General features: G+C 45.2%; 2 protein-coding genes across 5 annotated transcripts; both read right to left on the bottom strand.

Annotated features, from left to right (window-relative positions):
- Positions 1–353: 353 nt before the first annotated feature.
- On the bottom strand, positions 354–5,424 carry BIRC5 (baculoviral IAP repeat containing 5). Its single transcript, XM_083430328.1, has 4 exons — positions 5,251–5,424; positions 4,175–4,284; positions 1,962–2,079; positions 354–1,474 (listed from the first exon to the last, which is right to left on the bottom strand). Exons 1-4 carry the CDS (start codon positions 5,377–5,379, stop codon positions 1,391–1,393), a joined length of 441 nt encoding a protein of 146 aa, XP_083286454.1. The 5' UTR covers positions 5,380–5,424; the 3' UTR covers positions 354–1,390.
- Positions 5,425–8,064: 2,640 nt separating this feature from the next.
- On the bottom strand, positions 8,065–15,675 carry AFMID (arylformamidase). 4 transcript variants are annotated; one of them, XM_083430215.1, is made up of 11 exons: positions 15,150–15,675; positions 12,849–12,939; positions 11,863–11,967; positions 11,647–11,695; positions 11,447–11,532; positions 11,289–11,361; positions 10,991–11,088; positions 10,771–10,849; positions 9,976–10,108; positions 9,125–9,229; positions 8,065–8,469 (listed from the first exon to the last, which is right to left on the bottom strand). In XM_083430215.1, the coding sequence occupies exons 1-11, from the start codon at positions 15,177–15,179 to the stop codon at positions 8,440–8,442; spliced, it is 879 nt and encodes a 292-aa protein (XP_083286341.1). In that variant the 5' UTR covers positions 15,180–15,675; the 3' UTR covers positions 8,065–8,439. The 4 variants fall into 4 exon arrangements, with proteins under 4 accessions (XP_083286341.1, XP_083286342.1, XP_083286343.1 ...); XM_083430216.1 differs by having other exon boundaries at positions 12,849–13,015; positions 15,150–15,519; XM_083430217.1 differs by lacking the exon at positions 9,976–10,108.
- Between the last annotated feature and the right edge of the window lie 4,111 nt (positions 15,676–19,786).

The raw sequence follows: 19,786 nt of genomic DNA, 5'->3' as shown, positions 1-19,786 counted from the left end.
AGGTGCGAACCAAAACACCTCAAAACTATTTACTTTTTTAAAAAATATATATATATTTTCGATTTCAGGAGACTTTTGAAGGACTATAGTGACTGCTGGACAAATTCATATGTATGCAATACTTGTAATATGCAATGATAGCATATTTTAAAAATGAAGAAAAAAGAAAATCATTAGTCCTGGTGGCCCCAATGAAAACATCTGCAAATGTATTGGATCCATTAGTGTGAAGATTCCAATTTAAGTGCGAATCATTTTCTCTTTTTTCAGTTATGTTTGTGCATAAAAATCATGTTACAAGTAAAAACAGAACAAGGTGTGCATGGCAAAGGAGAAGTGCACATCACACTTCATTTCTTGAAAACACAGACTTTATTTTTCTGTATTAAAATTGCTATGGATTTTGTAATTTTATATATATAACATAAGATTGTAATCACAGCATTTTTTGTGTAATTCATTCTTGTGCCTATGGGGGAATAAGTGCAAATGAATAAAAAAAAAAAAACCACCAGCAGGACTGTACTGCACATCCTTTTTAGGCACCTTCTCTGTCATGACCATTTTGAGTTAAAACTACCAGATTTGCATACCATATATTTGGTACTCCCTGCCCCCCGCCTCATCCTAATAATTCACAGTAATGATGTTTTCACTGAGCTTTTTAATATGACATTAACATTACTATGACATTCCAGTTAAATAAACTACCTTAGTGAATCTGTATATTTGGCATTATTGTCCTAATGTGCAGGATAACCCACAGAAATCAGTGGAGAGCTGCAGATACCTTCATTCAGCCCTTAAGTGCAACTTGACCAGAGCCACAGGTGTGAATGCAGGAACGCAGTCGAGAGGCCTTTGGGTCTTGTCTAAGTTCCAAACAGCCCTGCCTCAGGAGCTACCACAGCATAGTACCGTAATCCTAACCATATTAGGGAAGACACACTTGGGACTTGCTTATGAGTAAACAGACAGAGGTTGATGGGCTTTTTCTCATCGTAATGCACCCCCCCATAAAAAAATACCCCAGAAATTTTGTTCAGTGGCTGTTGGAACAGAACAAGGGTGGGTGTTTGAAGAGAAAAAGATAGTTGGGCTGCTGCTGCTGCTGGGTGTAAGAAGTCCGCCGAGGAGCTGAAATTGAGCATTTAAGGTCAGTTTGTTTTGTTCATATACAGCAGTTGCAAAGAGAAGGTATTTTGTAAACATCGGGGGATGCCTCCCCTCCCCTCCACTGGCAGACTGCAAACCAACGTTTCACTTTCTATTCATATTACATGTTTTGCTAGAGGAAGAGAGGCAAATGTTTACTTCGCCAGAAAATTAAAGGGACTGATTGGCATGTTTAAGCCTCATTGTATTCAATGGAGATAGTACACTGGGAACATTACATACGCAACAATTCAATTGCATTACGTGTCTTCTCAGCACGTTTTTCCAAGTCGTTAATTTTCTGGTTAATTTCCTTTCTCTAGGAGAAAAACAGAAAGGAAGTCCTGTTAGTAACTAATGAAAAGGAAAGTGTTTGAGCTGTAAAGTGGAATACAAGAGGAGGGCTTTGCTGCAGGTAGGGGTGGGCAGTGGCTATTCACTTTGAGAAGCAAGCAGGGAAACCATACAACAGCAGGGAAAGCCAAACTGATCTCACAGTTGCAGCCAAACCAGTGAAGAACACTGTCTTCAAATCAAGGCAGTTCTATGGGCAAGAGACTGTGTATGATCTGGTGTGGAGGAGGGTGGGGTTCTAAATGACCATTTTGAAACTGTAGAGCAAGGTTTCCCAAACTTGAGTCCCCAGCTGTTTTTGGACTACAGTCCCCATATTCCCTGACCCCTGGTCCTGCTAGCTAGGGATGGTGGGAGTTGTAGTCCAAAAACAGCAGGAGACCCAATTTTGGGAAACACTGTTGTAGGGAGAGCAGGGAAAGCTAGAGTACATTCACAGCTCCCATACTTACGACCAAGGCCTTCATTCTCTCTTTGCAAAGTCTCATAAACTCTTGCAATGTCAAGTCCTTAATATCTTTCTGGAGAGCCAGAAATGCACAGTTGGGGGAGTGTTTCCGGTGCTCTTCCCTAGAAAGAAGGACAAACTATATTAGCACAACGGTTCTCAAAGGATAAGGCAGACCTCTCTAGGGTTCAGAGTGAAGAGCTACTAAGAGATTAAAAACTTTTCACAAATCTTACAGGGATAAAGGTAGCATATGTGAGCCCAATATTTACACAGATTTAGAGGCTTTAACTCATGGGTTGGCAAACTAAGGCCCAGGGGTTGGATCCGGCCCAATCACCTTCTAAATCTGGCCCACAGACGGTCCAGGAATCAGCGTGTTTTTACATGAGTAGAATGTGCCCTTTTATTTAAAATGCATTTCTGGGTTATTTGTGGGGCCTGCCTGGTGTTTTTGCATGAGTAGAATGTGTGCTTTTATTTAAAATGCATCTCTGGGTTATTTGTGGGACATAGGAATTCGTCCATATTTTTTTTCAAAATATAGTCCGGCCCCCACAAGGTCTAAGGGACAGTGGACCAGACCCCTAAATTCAGCTACTGAAACTGCCTTTCTCTTGAAGACGTTAAATGTTTACGCTGCTCAGTTTAAGACCACCTGATGTCATGTGCCAGCTTTACATTCAGCAGTGGATTGCACAGCACCAGCTGGTCTTGTAATAACTTCTGAAATAACATATCTGATCTCCTGAATTAAAGTAGAATAGATTACATCCCTCCTCGCTCCCTAGGCACCAAATTTTTGAATTATTAATTTTTTCTGTGCAAATTAGGGCAATTTGTGTAGGAAAATTTTCTCGTGCCCTAGAGAGTAATCTAATCTAGCATGCTTCTTTTACTTGTAAACAAAGGCAGAAACACTGAAAGTGTCAAGCTTCCCTAATATTTAGTTGCTACTGGCACCCATTCATTGTTACTAATGAAACAGAACCTTTTCCAAGGGGGCGGGGGCAGGAAATCAGTAGAAAATTTACTACCCCACCACTGGTCCAGTATAGGATGCTTGTTCTAAGTCTCTAGGTTAGGCCTGCTTCAAAGCAAATCACTTGCTGCCAATATGGACACAGAACTTTTCTCACTGTTTTAACCTGTCCCTGTCCCTTTACCTAAGGGCAAGGTGTTATGCTGCTGTTTGTTTTTTGTATGCGCAGGGCAGACATTTTATATTTGGAAGTAGATAATCTTATAAATTTTGGGGGAGGTTGGGAAAGAGATCAAGCAAATTCATTTGTAGATGAAGCTCAGATAGCTATTTTTAGTGCCTTGATATGCACTTCAGAGGAAGGGGCTGGGTTTTAATACTGGCATCTAAGTGAGAAACGACTTACATGGCCAGGAAGGTGGGGCTGCACTGGAGAGAACTGCTGTGTGAGCCAGCAAAAGAACTGGGAGACGCTGCAAAGCCGATGAGAGACACATTTAGCTGTGTGCTGTACTGGAAGTTGGGGGTTTCCTGGTAACAGAATGGGGAAGCAAGATCTGTTGGGGTATTAATGCTTTGAGACCCTCCACCCTATGCTTAGGTTTTTAAATAAATGTGTAAATAAAACCATGACTCCACTGATCTCATTCCAAGGAAACCTGGGTAAGCACTGGAACCCTTGGAGTGTCTCACTGCTCAAAGATTGGAGTGGCATGCATCACCAGACTCAGCTATGCAGGCAGTTTTCAGGCACACCTGCCTTTGAGGCTAGTCAATAGAGAGCCCTTATTAGCATTACTGGCTTGCAGAGCCACCAGGGGAATTTGGTCTGATTAGTGTTGTGCAGTGTGGCATCAGGAACATGGAGCAGATTTAATATTCACTCTTTGCAAATGCAGTCCACACCATACTGCATAATCTAACCACCTGCTTAAATGTAGCCAGATGTTCAAAGATCAAATAAACTAGATAAATGTAACCTGCCTATGACAAGTGGTCTCCCTGGGTCTAAAGTAGCCATATTGGGCTTTTGGCAAAGGAAAGGAAAGATGGAAGATGTGGACAAACCATCTAAATTACTTGTACCCTATATTAAAGCTTGCAGATTTGCTTCCTTCATCCCTGTAGCACCTGTGAAACATTATGTTCTGTCTTGGTAAAAAGGCAGATATGCCTATCCCGAGCACTTATTTGGAGGCACTGCAAGTCAGCAGATCCAACAACAAAATACTTACATAGGGTCATCATCCGGCTCCCATCCCTCTAGCTCCTTAAAACATATGAAGCACTGGGCGACGTCAGGTGCATTGTCACTAGGACAGTGAACAAATCCAGCTTCTGCCATCTGGGAAGAGAAAGGGAAGGGGAGAAAAGTTGTTCAACAAGTATACATTCAACAATCACACATCCAAAGAGTTAGGGTGAGCAGTGAGGTAGGCAAGTTTGCTGCTGATACTAAATTGCTCAGGGTAGTTAAAACTAAAAGGGATTGTGAAGTCCAGTGGTACCTCTGGTTACGTACTTAAATTCGTTCTGGAGGTCCGTTCTTAACCTGAAACCGTTTTTAACCCGAGGTACCACTTTAGCTAATGGGGCTTCCTGCTGCCGCTGTGCGATTTCTGTTCTCACCCTGAGGTAGAGTTCTTAACCCGAGGTACTACTTACGGGTTAGCGGAGACTGTAACCCAAAGTGTTTATAACCCGAGGTGTTTGAAACCCGAGGTACCACTGTACTCCAAAAGGGTCTCCCCAAACTGGATGAATAAGCAGCAAAGTGGGAAACGCAAATTCAGTTTAAGCAAGTGTAAAGAGCTGCACATTAGGGGCAAAAATTATATGTATTTCACGGGGTCCAGAGTGGTAGTGACTGACCAGGAACAAGACCTTGGGCTATAGAGGATAATCTGATGAAGGTGTTGACCCAGTGTGTGATAGCTGTGGAAAGACAAATGCCAAGCTAGGGATCATTAGGAAAATAAATCAAATTGAATTAAAAATAAAAAGGTCAGTATCAAAATACTGTTTTCCAAATTGAGGGTGCAACCACACTTGGAATGCTGTTTACAGTTCTGATGGTCTCACCTCAACAAGGATATTGAACAGCTGGAAACGGTCCAGAAAAGGGAAACCAAAATGATCAAGAGGGTGGAGCAACCTCCCGGATAGGGAAGGTCACTTTGGGGGATTTTTAGTTTAGTAGAGAAAAGGCAACCAAGAGGAGACATGATAGAAGTGTGTAAAATTATGCATGGAGTGCAGAAAGTAGATAGCAGGAAGGAGGCAAGCTGGCTGGGAGAAATGGGTCCCTCACCCGGTCTGGAGTGCATGAACAGTCGGAGGCAAAGGGCCACTGGTCGAAAGTGGCGACTCGGTGCTCCTTCAGAAACTCCTCGAATCCCGGCCGCACTTGCGGACCCGCTGAAGTAGCTTCCACCTCCATTCCTGCCACGTTCAAAACACCGCGGTTGGAACAACGGTCGAGCAAAGGATGACGGGAAATCGGCTGCTATGCGCTGAGCATGCCGGGAGTTGTAGTTCTCCCTCTTTATAAAATGCAGTTAGAGGAGATAAGAGGCAAAACTGCGCACGTTTTAAAGCCCAGAAACACAAGACAGGGCGAACTCTTTAAAATGCCTCTATGAGGTCTCCGTTGTTCTTGCTGGAACAGGCAAATAAGGCTGTATTTCCGAAAGTTAGAGGCAGAAGAAACAAAACAAAATAATAATAATAATATGGATTTAGAAATCTCGCTTCCCACGTGATGGAGAAAGAAGCTAAAGACACGTGTAAAATCGTTTCACTAAAATAGGCCGCGATCCTAACTTCCTATTAAGGAGGACACACTTGGGACTTGCTCCTGAGTAAACAGACAGAGGTTGGTGGGCTTTTTCTCGTCATAATGCACCCCCCCACCCAGTGGCGTAGCGTGGGGGGTGCAGGGGGGGCCGGCCGCACCGGGCGCAACATCTGGGGGTTAGGGGGCGCAAATCCACGGGTTAGGGGACGCAAATTACTTGTCTTGCCCCGGGTGCTGACAACCCACGCTACGCCACTGCCCCCACCAAAAATAAATCCCCAAAATTTTGTTCAGTGGCTGTTGGAACAGAACGAGGCTGGGTGTTTGAAAGAGAAAAAGATAGTTGGGCTGCTGCTGCTGGGTGTAAGAAGTCCGCCGAGGAGCTGAAATCGAGCATTTAGGGTTAGTTTGTTTTTTTGATATACAGCAGTTGCAAAGAGAAGGTATTTTGTAAACATCGGGGAATGCCTCCCCTCCCCTCCACTGGCAGACTGCAAATCAACGTTTCACTTTCTATTCATATTACATGTTTTGCTAGAGGAAGAGAGGCAAATGTTTACTTCGCCAGAAAATTAAAGGGACTGATCTGCATGTTTAAGCCCCATTATATTCCACGAAGATTTATCTCTGGTGAGCATGTAGTTTATGGCTGCAGTGCTTTTTTATCACAGGCACTTGGTTTAGTTGCTCTCTTTCTTGGTTTTATTATCTCTTGGCTTGCTGCTCCACTTGGATCACAGTAGCTTTTGATAGTATACTGTAGTTTGTTATGAACCACCTTCCACTGCTATAAGGAAAAGCAAGATATAAATATATTAAACAAACACATGCGTAATCATGTGTTTCAATGTCTCGGAATAAAGGTCAGCCATTTAAAAGAAATGAACAAATGAAGGTGATGTGCTGCACAAGCCTGATTTCAACAGAGCTCCCCCTCAAATATGTATAGAACGCTGTGCAGTTTAACAGTGTACTCGTATGCCACATTAAATTAAATGGGGTTTATTCCTAGGTAAGTTTATATAGGACTGGAACTTCAGATTCTCCCCGTACCCTGCTCCGGCAATTGGAATTGTGAAAATCAGCTTTAACTTGCATCTACCCTCCCACGCAGAACTTCCGGTTTTCAGATGTGCTTTGAAGTGAGGCGTACTGACATATGCAAACCAGAGACAAACCAGAGTTTAATTCCGCCAAATTAAACATTATGTTCTGCTACTCTGTATTGCTAAATGGGGCCGATCTGGGGGAGATTTTTTACAGAGTATAAGAACACTCTAAAAATAAAAAGCTAAGTGTTGTATCCAATGGTGGCTTTGCACCAGCTGGTAGCAACTAGTGGAAGTGCTTTCACAAGCAGGGTAGCATGTGATCCTCCTTGCACCCAGTACCTATACTGCTGGTGGACCCTCTGGAACAATACAGCATATATGGCACAGAGGGGTGCAGTTGATTGGGGGGGATTGTTGAAAATGCCTTGCAGAAGTGCTTCTGTTAGCATAAAGCCATTATAAGAAGCTGGGCTAAATACTTCATTAGGTCAGACTTGGTTCAGTGCCTGGAATCTAGGAGTCTTGGAGCATGCCCAGGCTGAAAGGAAAGCATTTTGAACTGCAAGGAGGAAGAGTGCTCATGTTTGGGTCTCACTTGTTGGTTTCCTACAGGCACCTGGCTAGTGAGTGTGTGAACCAGGATGCTGGGCTAGACTGGCCATTGGCCTCTTCTTAGGATTTAATTATCATAACTCTGTGCTCCACTCAACACCTGAATGCAAAAGGGGCAGAGAAAGTAATTAAACACTCATCTGATCTCCGACTGTTGACATCCCCCAATTCGTGGCACAATAATCATTACAACTGACATTGCTTGTGCAAGGTCTTGAGTTGTATTTCTTAACTTTGGCCCATTCCAAGGCAACAGCATAACTAACCAGCTGACACAACACAGTTGTTATAGCCGTTGTTGCCATGATTCCCACGATTTTCTTTTAGAACTGTTCCAGTCTGGCTATGCTCTAAATCTGCAGCTTCCTGCTTGCAGGGTCCCTGATTCAAAGACTGCATTGAGCCCGTGGGAGTAGAGACATGGGCCCCCATAGCACAAGCACAGAGTGCCACTGCTCTGACAGCATAAGGCAGTTTTGTATGGATTTAGAAGGTTGAATAAAAGTTTAGTTACTGCTGTTAGTGAAAGATGCCCATCTTCAGCTCAGGCCCTTTGTGGAATAAAGAGACGTGGTGATTTATGCAGCAATTATGCCTTGCCTGTGCTCACTGATTCAGACTATCTCCTAGGGGAAGGTGATAAACTGCCACAATGTAGATGTAATTTATGCGTTGGTGTTATTTTAATGTTCTCATCACGCTGGGAGGAACAGAGTTTATCGCAGGAGTGGACAGGAACTGTCTCTGTGTCAGGCAGTCCATGCGAAAGGAACTGTGTGCTCTCTTGAAGAGTCAATTGCCTCCAAAGCAACAAGGAATAATACGCTTCAAAGTTCCATTTCAATAGATTTGTGTCTTCTGAAGTTCTTTCTTAACTGGATAAAATTGCAGTTGGCAGGAAGTCCATTCCCAGGGTGAAATAAAACAGCACAGCAGAGAGAGTGGAGGATTGGGATGGGTGGGTTTGCAAGGTCAGCGATGGCCACTCATGGCTGTAGATGGGGACTCCAGGCTGAGAGTTCCATCTTGTGTCAACCTATCAGCCTCTTGAAATCATTTTCAAAATCACCTGGAACATCAAGAAAAAATATGTTTCCCTTGCATAACAAATTGGTTCAACACTGAAGCTTCTCACTCATCATCTGGAGTGTGTTGTGATTATAACGTTGGCCTAAGAAGGAGCTACATCCCACACACTTCCCAAATCCCATAGTATTTAGCTCCTTTGTGTTTCAGAGACACATGTATATTCCACATTGCTGGGGTAAGTGTGTGAATATTCCAGACACATGGGTGTGTCTAAATTCAGGGATTTCCCCCACCTGATCAGCGCCACAACTAATGTTGAAGACCCATGTGATCAGCCTCAGCCACATTGTTGGAATATTTTCACACTAAGCTCCATAGTAATGTGAGATCACACTACAAGTGGCTCCCATGCTGTTGGATATTTGCATGACGGAGGCTTTATCGCCCATTCCATTTTTGACTTCACACTAGATTTGGACATTACATGACAATGGCAAAGCTTATACATTCAGTTATAAGGATATATGCAGAAGTCCTGTTTGTTTCAGCTACACTTAGCAGTCCTCCTTGATGCAGCATTCTGGAGATGCAGCGCATGTCATGCTCTCCCTGAAGCATCACTCCTAACACATGGCAAGTGACAAATATACTGACAGCCACCATCATTTTATTGCAGTTCATTGGCACCCCTGTACCTGTGTGAGAAAATAGTCTTCCTGGGAGAGCTTCTCAATGACATCAAAATGATCTGTGTCTCCAATGTCCAGCAAAGAGGCACTCCAGCCAGCTGCACGCAAAGCCTATGGGCAAGGAGTAGGGATTTTAACAAAACTATCCTCACCACAGTACTTGCAAAAGAGAGAGTTTGGATTTGATATCCCACCTTTCACTCCCTTTAAGGAGTCTCAAAGCGGCTAACATTCTCCTTTCCCTTCCTCCCCCACAACAAACACTCTGTGAGGTGAGTGGGGCTGAGAGACTTCAAAGAAGTGTGACTGGCCCAAGGTCACCCAGCAGCTGCATGTGGAGGAGCGGAGACGCGAACCCAGTTCTCCAGATTACGAGACTACCGCTCTTAACCACTACACCACACTGGCTTTACCCTAATAGATGCATTACTCTGATAGATGGCAGAGACTTGGGAGGAATGGGGTTGGTGGTCTCATTGATTCATAATGAAGAGCAATGGGAGATGGGAGACCAGAAGTATGAAGCAAATATTAAGTAAATGTTTTAGGCCAGATATTGGGAACCCCTGGCCTTCCAGATGTTGCTGAACTACAGCTTCCATCAGCCATGACGAAAGACCAGGGGTGAATGGGAGTTGCAGCAAAATCTGGAGGACCAAAGATTCCCCTCACCTGTCTTAGGTAGTGTTCACCTTTCACACATGCATATGTGGCTCTTTAAATGCACGGGTAGGAGTGTGGGTGCACATCATTTGATTCCATGGATGCATCTTTATTATTTGTTTATTTTAAAAAACCACTTACATTCCACCAAATATTAAAGAGAAACTCAACATGGCGAACATCAGCCAACGCACCTGAAAGTACTCCTGGGACTGTCTGTGGAACTCGGGAGAATCATGTTGTGCCACAGTGATGAGTACCTGGCAACTTCTCCTGCCCTCAAACTTAGGCACACACCTCAAAGGGCTATTCTGTAAGGCAACCTCCCTGAGGAAAGACACACAGACCATACAGAGATGAAAGAGAGGCAGAGTGGGCTGGCTTGCTGATAAGCCAAGAAGGCAGCCATTTCTAGGCAGAGCACAATTTTGAAAGCACGCGGGTGGCACTGTGGGTTAAACCACTGACCCTAGGGCTTGCCGATCAGAAGGTTGGTGGTTCGAATCCCTGTGACGGGGTGAGCTCCCGTTGCTGTGTCCCTGCTCGTGCCAACCTAGCAGTTCAAAAGCACGATGTGCAAGTAGATAAATAGGTACCACTCCGGCGGGAAGGTAAACGGCGTTTCCATGCACTGCTCTGGTTCACCAGAAGCAGCTTGGTCATGCTGGCCACATGACCCAGAAAAACTGTCTGCGGACAAACACCGGCTCCCTCAGGCTATAGAACGAGATGAGCACGCAACCCCAGAGTCATCCGCGACTGGACCTAACGGTCAGGGGTACCTTTACCTTACTAAACTGTTTTACATGATCCTTCATGAACTGCATTGTGCTGGGCAACACAGATGTTGCTAACCTTTCCACTGGTCTGCTGTGGGCTGTTAACAATATTAGGCCACATGTTGGTGGGTAGGGGGCTCCCAAGGGACTCACTGCAGTTTTTCTGCCCTACATGGGTTGAGAATTCCTTTTCAAAGATGCATCTCTCACCGGCTCATGTGCAAAACATCATTGACATAGGTGTGCATGATGGGTTCCAAGTCATAGAGGCCACTCACCAAAAAGGCTCCTGGGAAGGAAAAAGAGTCCGTGTCTTACTGAGGCTCCAGCTTGGTGCAAGTTGGGTCATGAAGTTCAGGCAAGGGAAGGAGGTAATGCTAGGATGTAAAAAGAGCTGGGGGCAGGGGGATCAGTGTCTCCCAGACAGTACCTTTGATGTTTGGCACAACACCGAATTCTGCCCAATCTGTAGAGAGCACCATGGCTGCCAGGTGGGCCCCTGCTGAGTGTCCAAGCAGATAAACACCGCTAAAGGCAAATGAGACGCAGTTGAAATGAGCAGGTGAGAGGTTCCAATGGTGTCGGATGGAGTAGAATTGCCAGTTGTCAAAATTCAAAAGCTATCCAGGGCCTCCATCAACCCTGTAGGGCTTTAGCAGGGTATGACAGGCCCCATGGTCTCTTTTCCCCAAGGTGCTCTGTGTTTTCACCCTGTCTGCACCTCCTACCTGATCCCTGTGTACTGCTGAACTGCGAAGGCCACGCTGCTTCGGACTTGCCTCACCATCACCTCCAGCTGGCCTGAGCACAAACCACAATATCCAGGTTAGACATGAGATGCCAAGGAGAGCAGAACAGGAAAACGGTTTGCACCACAGTTGCGTACCTTTGGGAGCCACATCGTAGCCAACTGCAGCCAAGGCGACGCCGTGGGTCGCTAGGGGCCCCGCAGCAAAGCCTGAAGCATCTTTGCTAGAGGAGGAGAAAGAGAACAGCAGTCCCAAATGGTTCTGCTAGGTGGGACATCATCCCACTGGGGTCTGCAGTCAAAGGACCAGGGCCTAGGCAACCTCCAGCACAACTCACCTCAGGAATTGCCAGTAGCCGCCATGGATATAGAGGACCAGGGGGAAGGCTGAAAAGGCAAAGGGGAGAAAGAACCAGGCAGCAAAGACCATCACTTAGCACAAACTCCCACTAATGTACCACCCCTCGCTTTCTGACGTTGGCTCTTCGCCACAACCAGCACTTCACCAACATCCCAGTTTCCCGATCATTCCCATGCTGCTCCTGTATTCTTACTTTCAGTGTGTTCCTTAGGAAGATACACATCAAGCTTCTCTCCCTCGCCCAACCCGTAGGGCACATTCAGCAGAGTCTGGGTGCCAATCTGGGCACGGCGGGTACCTGCAGAGCAGAGGAAGGCACAGAGAGATGGGAGTCCACAGCTTGCCTGGCCACATCTGGGCTGCCCTACCACACTCCAGAGGAGTTTTCAGATTGTCGGTGCCTGTCCTCGTTCAGAACTTCATGGCATCCTGCTAACCTTCTGGAAAACTGAGGTAGGCTTTGCCACTGCTATACAGTCCCATTCTGAAGGAAATCAGCCCTGAGTGCTCACTGGAAGGACAGATCCTGAAGCTGAGACTCCCAATACTTTGGCCACCTCATGAGAACAGAAGACTCCCTGGAAAAGACCCTGATGTTGGGAAAGATGGAGGGCACAAGGAGAAGGGGACGACAGAGGATGAGATGGTTGGACAGTGTTCTTGAAGCTACCAGCATGAGTTTGACCAAACTGTGGGAGGCAGTGGAAGACAGGAGTGCCTGGCGTGCTCTGGTCCATGGGCTCACAAAGAGTCGGACACGACGAAACGACTAAACAACAACAATACAGTCCCAAGGGGAAGAAACCTTCCTCACAAGTTCCAAAGGAGTGCCTTCTTTCCAATCCCTCTTCAGAACCTCCTGTGAGATTTTGCCCTCTCTTGCACTAGAGGTGAGCTGGCCCACTAGAACTTCTGCGGCCAGAGTGCATCCTCAGGGTTGCTTAACTGCTAAAGCATAACTGATTCATGTTCAGTGACCCTGGGTATGCAGTCTTGCTTAAGGATAAACATGCCCTTCTTGCTGGATCAGAACCAGGTCCACCAACTCTAGGGCTCTTTGCAAGAATGCCAACAACCAGCAGGCCCTGGGAGATCTGTTGGAGGTTAGTGGCCCCTTGGTGATCTGCCCGCTCCCATCCCACTTATTGCCAGGTAGTGGACTGCCCAGGGACCCTTTACCTTCGCTCATTGCCTGTACGTGAGCCTCAATCACAGCATCTGCATCCAGCCGGGGAGACCACCTGCTAGGGGAGTACTGCTTCTCCAGCTCCTGCAGAGAGAGGAAGCAAGGCACCTTGCACAGCCACAGTGGCCCTCTTCTCACTCAGAGTAAGGTGACTAGGGCGCTGAAACACAGGCAGACTGGGTGCCAAACGAAGCATTGCTTAAGTAGCATGCAGCTATTCATTTCTTACTTAATAACAGGCACGGCATGGAAGAAGAAGAAGGTTTCTCAAACGAACCTTCCTTATTAAAAAGGGGTAATTACAAAACTAAGGTAATATCAAAAATGTATGATACATTATTGGAGTGGGAGGTCAAAGACGAACAGGTCAAGGAGGTAATGATCAAGTGGGCTTTAGATACGTATTGGGAAAACCATTAACTTAACAGCATGGGAAGAATTATGGAGAAAGAACAGGAAATTTACAGCCTGTGAAGTAATGAGAGAAAATCTAATCACGATGTTTTATAGACGGTACTTAACATCTACCAAAATAGCTAAAATGTATAAGACAAAAACAAATCTGTGCTGGAGGTGTGGTAAAACAGAGGGGACACTTATACGTGTTGGGGGACCTGTGAAAAAATCAAAAGCTTCTGGAAAATAGTATATGACAATCTTAAAAAAATGTTTTTAGGTATAACTTTATAAAAAATACAGAAGCTTCTCTACTAGGGATAACGGACGCAGGTATAGCAAGAAAATATCAGAAAATATTCCTCTGTGCTACAGGAGCGGCAAGGATCCTAATTGCTAAAAACTGGAAAAAAGAAATTGTGCCAACAAAAATGGAATGGCAAGACAAACTGTTAGAGTATATTGAACTGGCTAGATTAACGGAGGCAATTAGAGATCATACTAGACAAGAATTTCAAAAAGCATGCGGAAAATGCAGAGAATACCTGGACTTGTTGTGATTAAAGTCTGCAGGAGACTTTGTGGATATTTAAGTTATAATTAGGAAAATCTTAATAATTATTCATAAAGGAAGCAGCTTATAAGAAGTAAATAAGGATGCCAGAAACAGGATAAAGGAAGTCTTTTATTTGGTTGTTTGTATTGTTGTAAATTATGCTTGTTGTTTGTTATGTTTGTATCTGAAGGGGGTGGATTTCTGTGTTGGGGGGGTTGTGTTATGTTGTAAATAAAATTTCCAATATTTTTTTTTTTTTAAAAAAGGAAGAAGAGGAGTTTGGATTTGATATCCCGCTTTATCACTACCCTGAGTCTCAAAGCGGCTAACATTCTCCTTTCCCTTCCTTCCCCACAACAAACACTCTGTGAGGTGAGTGAGGCTGAGAGGCTTCAGAGAAGTGTGACTAGCTCAAGGTCACCCAGCAGCTGCATGTGGAGGAGCGGAGACGCGAACCCGGTTCACCAGATTACAAGTCTACCACTCTTAACCACTACACCACACCGGCTCTCAGCAGTCTGATTGGTCCTAGAACAATAGGGTCAGGAAGGCAGCAGTCTGATTGGTCCTAGAACAATAGGGTCAGGAAGGCAGTGCATGGGGATGGGGGAGAATTTACCAAATGAACCAACCCCACCCTGCACAGCTAGGAAGAAACCTTAGGGGTAAAAGTTCCCATTGATGTTGTGCATATTGAACCCTGCAAAAATTTGGGTATTGCTGATACCACCCTGAGAAATGCAGCTGTTGATTTAGACATATCTCTGCTTTCAGGATAATGTATGTTTATCTTTTGAACGTTGCCCAACAGTTCTTCCTCCCACATTTTCCCTTGTGTATATCATTTCCATTTCCATATATCTGATGTATAAAAGCAATATATCTGCTAGTCCTCGATGCAAGGGTGACTAATGATTAGCATTCTGAGTGTTGTTTGACTCTCATCAGCTCCGGCCAGCATAGCCAACAGTCAGGGATGATGAGTGTCCATCCACATCGGGGGGGGGCAGGGGTTTGCCACCCCCATCTTAAAGGAGACTTTGTCAGCATCAGTGTAACACAGTTTCTAGAACAGGCATAGGCAAACTCGGCCCTCCAGATGTTTTGGGACTACAACTCCCATCATCCCTAGCTAACAGGACCAGTGGTCAGGGATGATGGGAGTTGTAGTCCCAAAATATCTGGAGGGCCGAGTTTGCCTATGACTGTTCTAGAAGTTCCTTTTCTCTAGAGGACATCTCAAATCCTTTCCAGGCTGTAACCACCAAACTCACACGAAACAAGATCTTTCAAAATCTCTCACACACAGAGGTAATACCATTCCTTCCACCCCCTCCTTTACCTCCTTGGTCATTTCCTGCCACTTTCCCATGTCACCGGCTCAGATGTGGCCTATGCTGTATCTTCTTACATCCAAGTTTTCTGTGCTGCAGAGCAACTAGTTAGAAGAGCCAGCCATGTGACCAAATTCAGCCTCTGGGTACAAAGTGTAGAACAGATCAGGTGTTCCTCCTTGGCCACTGGGTGCTCCATGAGCTGCGGCGGGGGGGGGGGGGGGGTCAGCAAACCCTGACATAGGGAACTATGCTCTCTGCAAATAAACAAATCCGTGCTGGGATTTAGGTGGAGGGCAGTCATATTCCCTCTTAGCACTGACTCCAGAACAGCTATCCCAAGGCAACTGATATCGTCCAGTTAAAAGACACAAGCTCAAATCCGTGCACAAATTCAGGGGAAGCTATTTTTGTAGCCAGGTAATTCCCCCCATCCCGGCCAAAAACAAACAAACAAACAAACTCTTTTTGAGAAATGATCTTTAAATCTTGCTCACACTGGGGAAACCCAGCCAGATGGGTGGGATATAATTATTTATTATTATTATTATACTCAGAAAAAGATTTACCCAATGTAGCAATTCTTGTATTTTCCAATGCACTTAAAAAACAACAACCATTGATGCAGACTCTCAGCTCAGTTCGAGGGTACTATTTTTGGATCTGTGTCCTGGCTGCCAAAGTATGTAAGATCAAAGTGACCTCAGATATGCTTTAAGCAGCATAACCCACTTAGAAAGGAACATAACTCCTGAATAGCTCCTGTTTCCATAGTTTCTCATTGCCTCTTTTTAGTTATGACGGCGGTGTGCTGCGAAACAACTCTGCAATCCCTCCCTTCTCCTCGGATTCAAATGCACTTTTCTCCCGCTGTTGTAAAAATGCAGAGTGAGTCTGAGAAAGTACTTCCTCACACATATTTGCATAATGCGGCTCCTTTGAAAATTGAGTGAATTTTGCTCCTGCAAATGGGGGTTGTGGTGGTGGTCAGGTTTGTGCAGACATACCAGCGGAAGTGCCTGAATGGCTCTGCTGGTGGGTCCTGGCAGCCCCAACTTCACTGCCATCCTACCTGGCCTGTGTCAAGAGGGCTAATCCACAGTGCTGCTGCATCACGCTGACCACTCCTAGACATTAAGTATACAAGGTGGGGCCTGCAACAAAACGGTCTCGGAGTCGAGAGTGGATTTCATGCTCTTTATTCAGCTCATAGTGGTGAGGAGGAATGGAAGTTCCCCCAGAATGTCTGCTTTATATACATTATTTACACAATGGGCTCCACGTGATTGGCTAATTCTGGGATTCACCTGTAGGCCAATCTAGTTGTGGATTCACTTCCACCTGGAGCTGGATTGGGTGGCTCCTGTGGACCAGTCAGAATGCTGCATTCTGAATCCTATTGTTCTGGGACCAATCAGACTGCTGCCTTTTGGATCCTATTCAACTCAATATATAACACTGCATGGTGTTCCACTCAGCCACCCCTTCTCCCAGGATACACCATTCCATCCCCTCAAGCTTTCCTACATTTCTCCTCCCATCAGTTAGCATTCCATACCCACCAAGCATTTTCAATCCTCACTGGGTTGGTTGGTACTTCTGCAAACCTTGTGTCTTCCTCCATGCCTGCTGATACCTTCCTCTTGTGTTGTGGTTGGTGCAGTTTTGGCTGTATCAAGACAGGCACTCAGGAATGAATTAACTATTAGTATTGGATGTCTACCTACCTGCTACAGGGATGAGAAATCTGCCCCCCGCCCCTTCTAATGTTGCTGGTCTGCAACTTTCAGCCCCAGGTACCGTGGCACTGGTGAGGGTTATGTGATTGTCGTCTAGTTACATCCAGAGGGCCGCAAATCCCCTGTCCCTAACCTACTAAATCCAGGTATTTAAAAGCACAAAGCGTCTGATTAAATTTCCCCACAAATAGCTAAGGCAGTTTGATGGGGCTTTGGTTCTGTGAAACTATGGCATAAAACCTCTCCTATCCTGCCCCCCCCCCCCAATTCTCTGCTGTTTTGCTGCCACTATTCATCACTCTGTTCTTATTCCTTCCTTCTTCAGATCTTAGCTAAAATCCCTCATCTGACCCTTCCCACCTTTGCTGATGTGTTCCAGTCACAATATAATCAACTCATTATAACATTTTTCACTCGGCAAAGCTTTCAAGATTGTTATGCTGTGAAATGAGCTAGTTCGCTGTGAGCGGGGGTGTGGGGAATCTCATCTGAGAATAAATTTAAGAAGGCGACAGGCAGGACACCCCTTAAATAAACCTTATGAGAGGAGAAATTATCCTTGCTACCAAGAAGATTCCCAACAGGCCAGAAGGTTATATTTGATAACATTAACAACAATGTTGTGCTAGTGAGCTTAATATGCAAATATACCAAGAAATATGCCAAGCCTCACTGTGAAACACTCCAATTTTTTTCCCTTATAAACGAACACATCAGTAATTATAATAGCTTTCACATTGCAAATCCCTGTTAGGTGCTGTTTTCCCATTTTATGATTCAAATGGGACAGCTGTTTAATCACATCTGGAAAAAAGGAAAAAAATGTGAAAAAGAAAATTAGTTAGCATGCAGTACTATCGTACTATGGCAGCTGCTGGATAATCAGCAACCGGTAGATAGTGTGTGGGTTGAATTTTTTTTTTGGGGGGGGATCTAGTCTTAACACGTTTAACACTCTACTGCAGCCTATACAAAAAAGAATAAAGAACTAGAACATGGTGATCAATTTTGCTACTTTCCTGCAGTATTCAGTGTCAGTTGTAAACTGATAGATTATTTTTAAAAAAGAAACACATTCCCCAGAATCTAAAAAAATATATTGGAAGTCAATTTTCTATTTGTATAAGGGAGGCTGTGTGAAGGAAATTTTAGAGAAAGACCAAAGAAAAGTAGATGTATCATACAGGTATGATGTGGCCAAATGAGATGTCCTAGGGTGAAATTATCCATGAAGATCAAGTATGTACAGTGGTACCTCGGGTTACGTGGGACGCGAGCGGCGCTGTGGGTTAAACCACAGAGCCTAGGACTTACCGATCAGAAGATCAGCGGTTCGTAATCCCTGCGCGCTGCTCTGGTTTGCCAGAAGTGGCTTAGTCATGCTGGCCACATGACCTGGAAGCTGTACGCCGGCTCCCTCGGCCAGTAAAGCGAGATGAGCACCGCAGCCCCAGAGTCGGTCACGACTGGACCTAATGGTCAGGGGTCCCTTTACCTTTTACCTCGGGTTACAGATGCTTCAGGTTACAGACTCCGCTAACCCAGAAACAGTACCTTGGGTTAAGAACTTTGCTTCAGGATGAAAACAGAAATCATGCAGCAGCGGCATAGCAGCAGCGGTGTAGCAGCAGCGGGAGGCCCATTAACTAAAGTGGTGCTTCAGGTTAAGAACAGTTTCAGGTTAAGAATGGACCTCCGGAACGAATTAAGTTCTTAACCCGAGGTACCACTGTATGTCCCTGATGGGTAAGTGGAGATGTCTGAGTAACAAGAAGAAAGAAATTGAGTTATTGAGGAAGAATGACTCTCTAGACCAGGGTGGTCCAACTTTTTATACCAGAACCCACAGGCTGCACTCTGCCTTGTTGCACTGGGTGGAGGTGGGGTGGGGAGTGAAGCCAAAATGTAATGCCCCTGCCCAGTCCTCGCACTGCCTTCGCAAAACTGGTTAAGAGAGGTACCAAGCTTTGGGAAGGAGGCATAAGGCTCTGGCAGGGTGCCCACCTCCCCAAAGCTGGAAAAGCACTTATTAGCTTTGGGAAGAAGTAGGGAGGACTCTGGGACCCTGTTAGAGCCATCAAGCCTCATGGCCTTTGGGAAGGCAGCAAGAGAGGGTGTGTGTGCGTGTGTGTCAAATGTTACCAAGGGCTACCAAAAAAGGCATTAAGGGACGCATGTGGCCCTCAGGCCAGATGTTGGGCTACCCTGCTCTAGACCAATACAAACTTTTATTTTAACAGGAAAGGAATGTGCTGATTCAGATATTTCACATTCAGCAGTTTGTATCACCTGGAATATTTGCCTACAAGACACACCTGTATATTACTTCTGAGCACCTGAACACAAATAAATGTCCTATGAGGAAAGGTTGAAGGGACTGGACATGTTGCTGTACTGTAATATCTGCATCTAGACTCCATCTCAAGATGGAGATGGCAGACTGAACAACGCTAAACAAAACAAAAGAGCCTTGCCGCATGTTAAAGCTCAATAGCAGTAGCACAATAAATGGTGCCAATCTTCGCTTTTGCTTGCAACCCAGACTATTGCAACTCTGGCAATGGACTGGAGGAGTCTCTGCTCGGTGCTGCTGCAGGCCACAAGTTCTGGGGCAAAGAAGCTGTGGCTGAAACCCACTCACACCCATTTTTAAACACAATTACACAACCTTGAGCGAATACGCGCGGGTTCCTCGGTTAATGAGAAATGATGAAAGGAAAACATGGCAACATTTGCACAAGCAAAGCTGGAGAACTGATTTTAGGCGCTGCTCTCCGACTGCCAAACAGGGGGGGAAACGTCAGGAAAGAGGAACTATGACAGGAGACCGGACACAAGTGCCTTCCCTGCCCCTTAAAAAAAATAAAGCCCTCACTTTCGCAGAGCATGCCGGGAAATAGCTTAAG

The sequence above is a fragment of the Podarcis tiliguerta genome (assembly GCF_965153285.1).
Source record: "Podarcis tiliguerta genome assembly, chromosome: 2".
Taxonomy (NCBI): Eukaryota; Metazoa; Chordata; class Lepidosauria; order Squamata; family Lacertidae; genus Podarcis; species Podarcis tiliguerta.
Note: the sequence above shows the minus strand (reverse complement) of the source record. Positions and strands in the feature narration are given on the sequence as shown.

Excerpts from the sequence above, each read along its gene's own strand:
- BIRC5 (XM_083430328.1), bottom strand. The coding sequence starts at position 5,379 with ATGGAGGTGGAAGCTACTTCAGCGGGTCCGCAAGTGCGGCCGGGATTC. Across the intron at positions 2,080-4,174 it reads GAGCCGGATGATGACCCTAT|GGAAGAGCACCGGAAACACT; the intron begins GTAAGTATTTTG and ends CCTTCTTTCTAG. Across the intron at positions 1,475-1,961 it reads AGAGAATGAAGGCCTTGGTC|AGAAAGGAAATTAACCAGAA; the intron begins GTAAGTATGGGA and ends TTTTTCTCCTAG.
- AFMID (XM_083430215.1), bottom strand. The coding sequence starts at position 15,179 with ATGGGAAAGTGGCAGGAAATGACCAAGGAG. Across the intron at positions 11,362-11,446 it reads CTACGATGTGGCTCCCAAAG|GCCAGCTGGAGGTGATGGTG; the intron begins GTACGCAACTGT and ends GTTTGTGCTCAG. Across the intron at positions 10,109-10,770 it reads GATGTTTTGCACATGAGCCG|GGAGGTTGCCTTACAGAATA; the intron begins GTGAGAGATGCA and ends GTCTTTCCTCAG.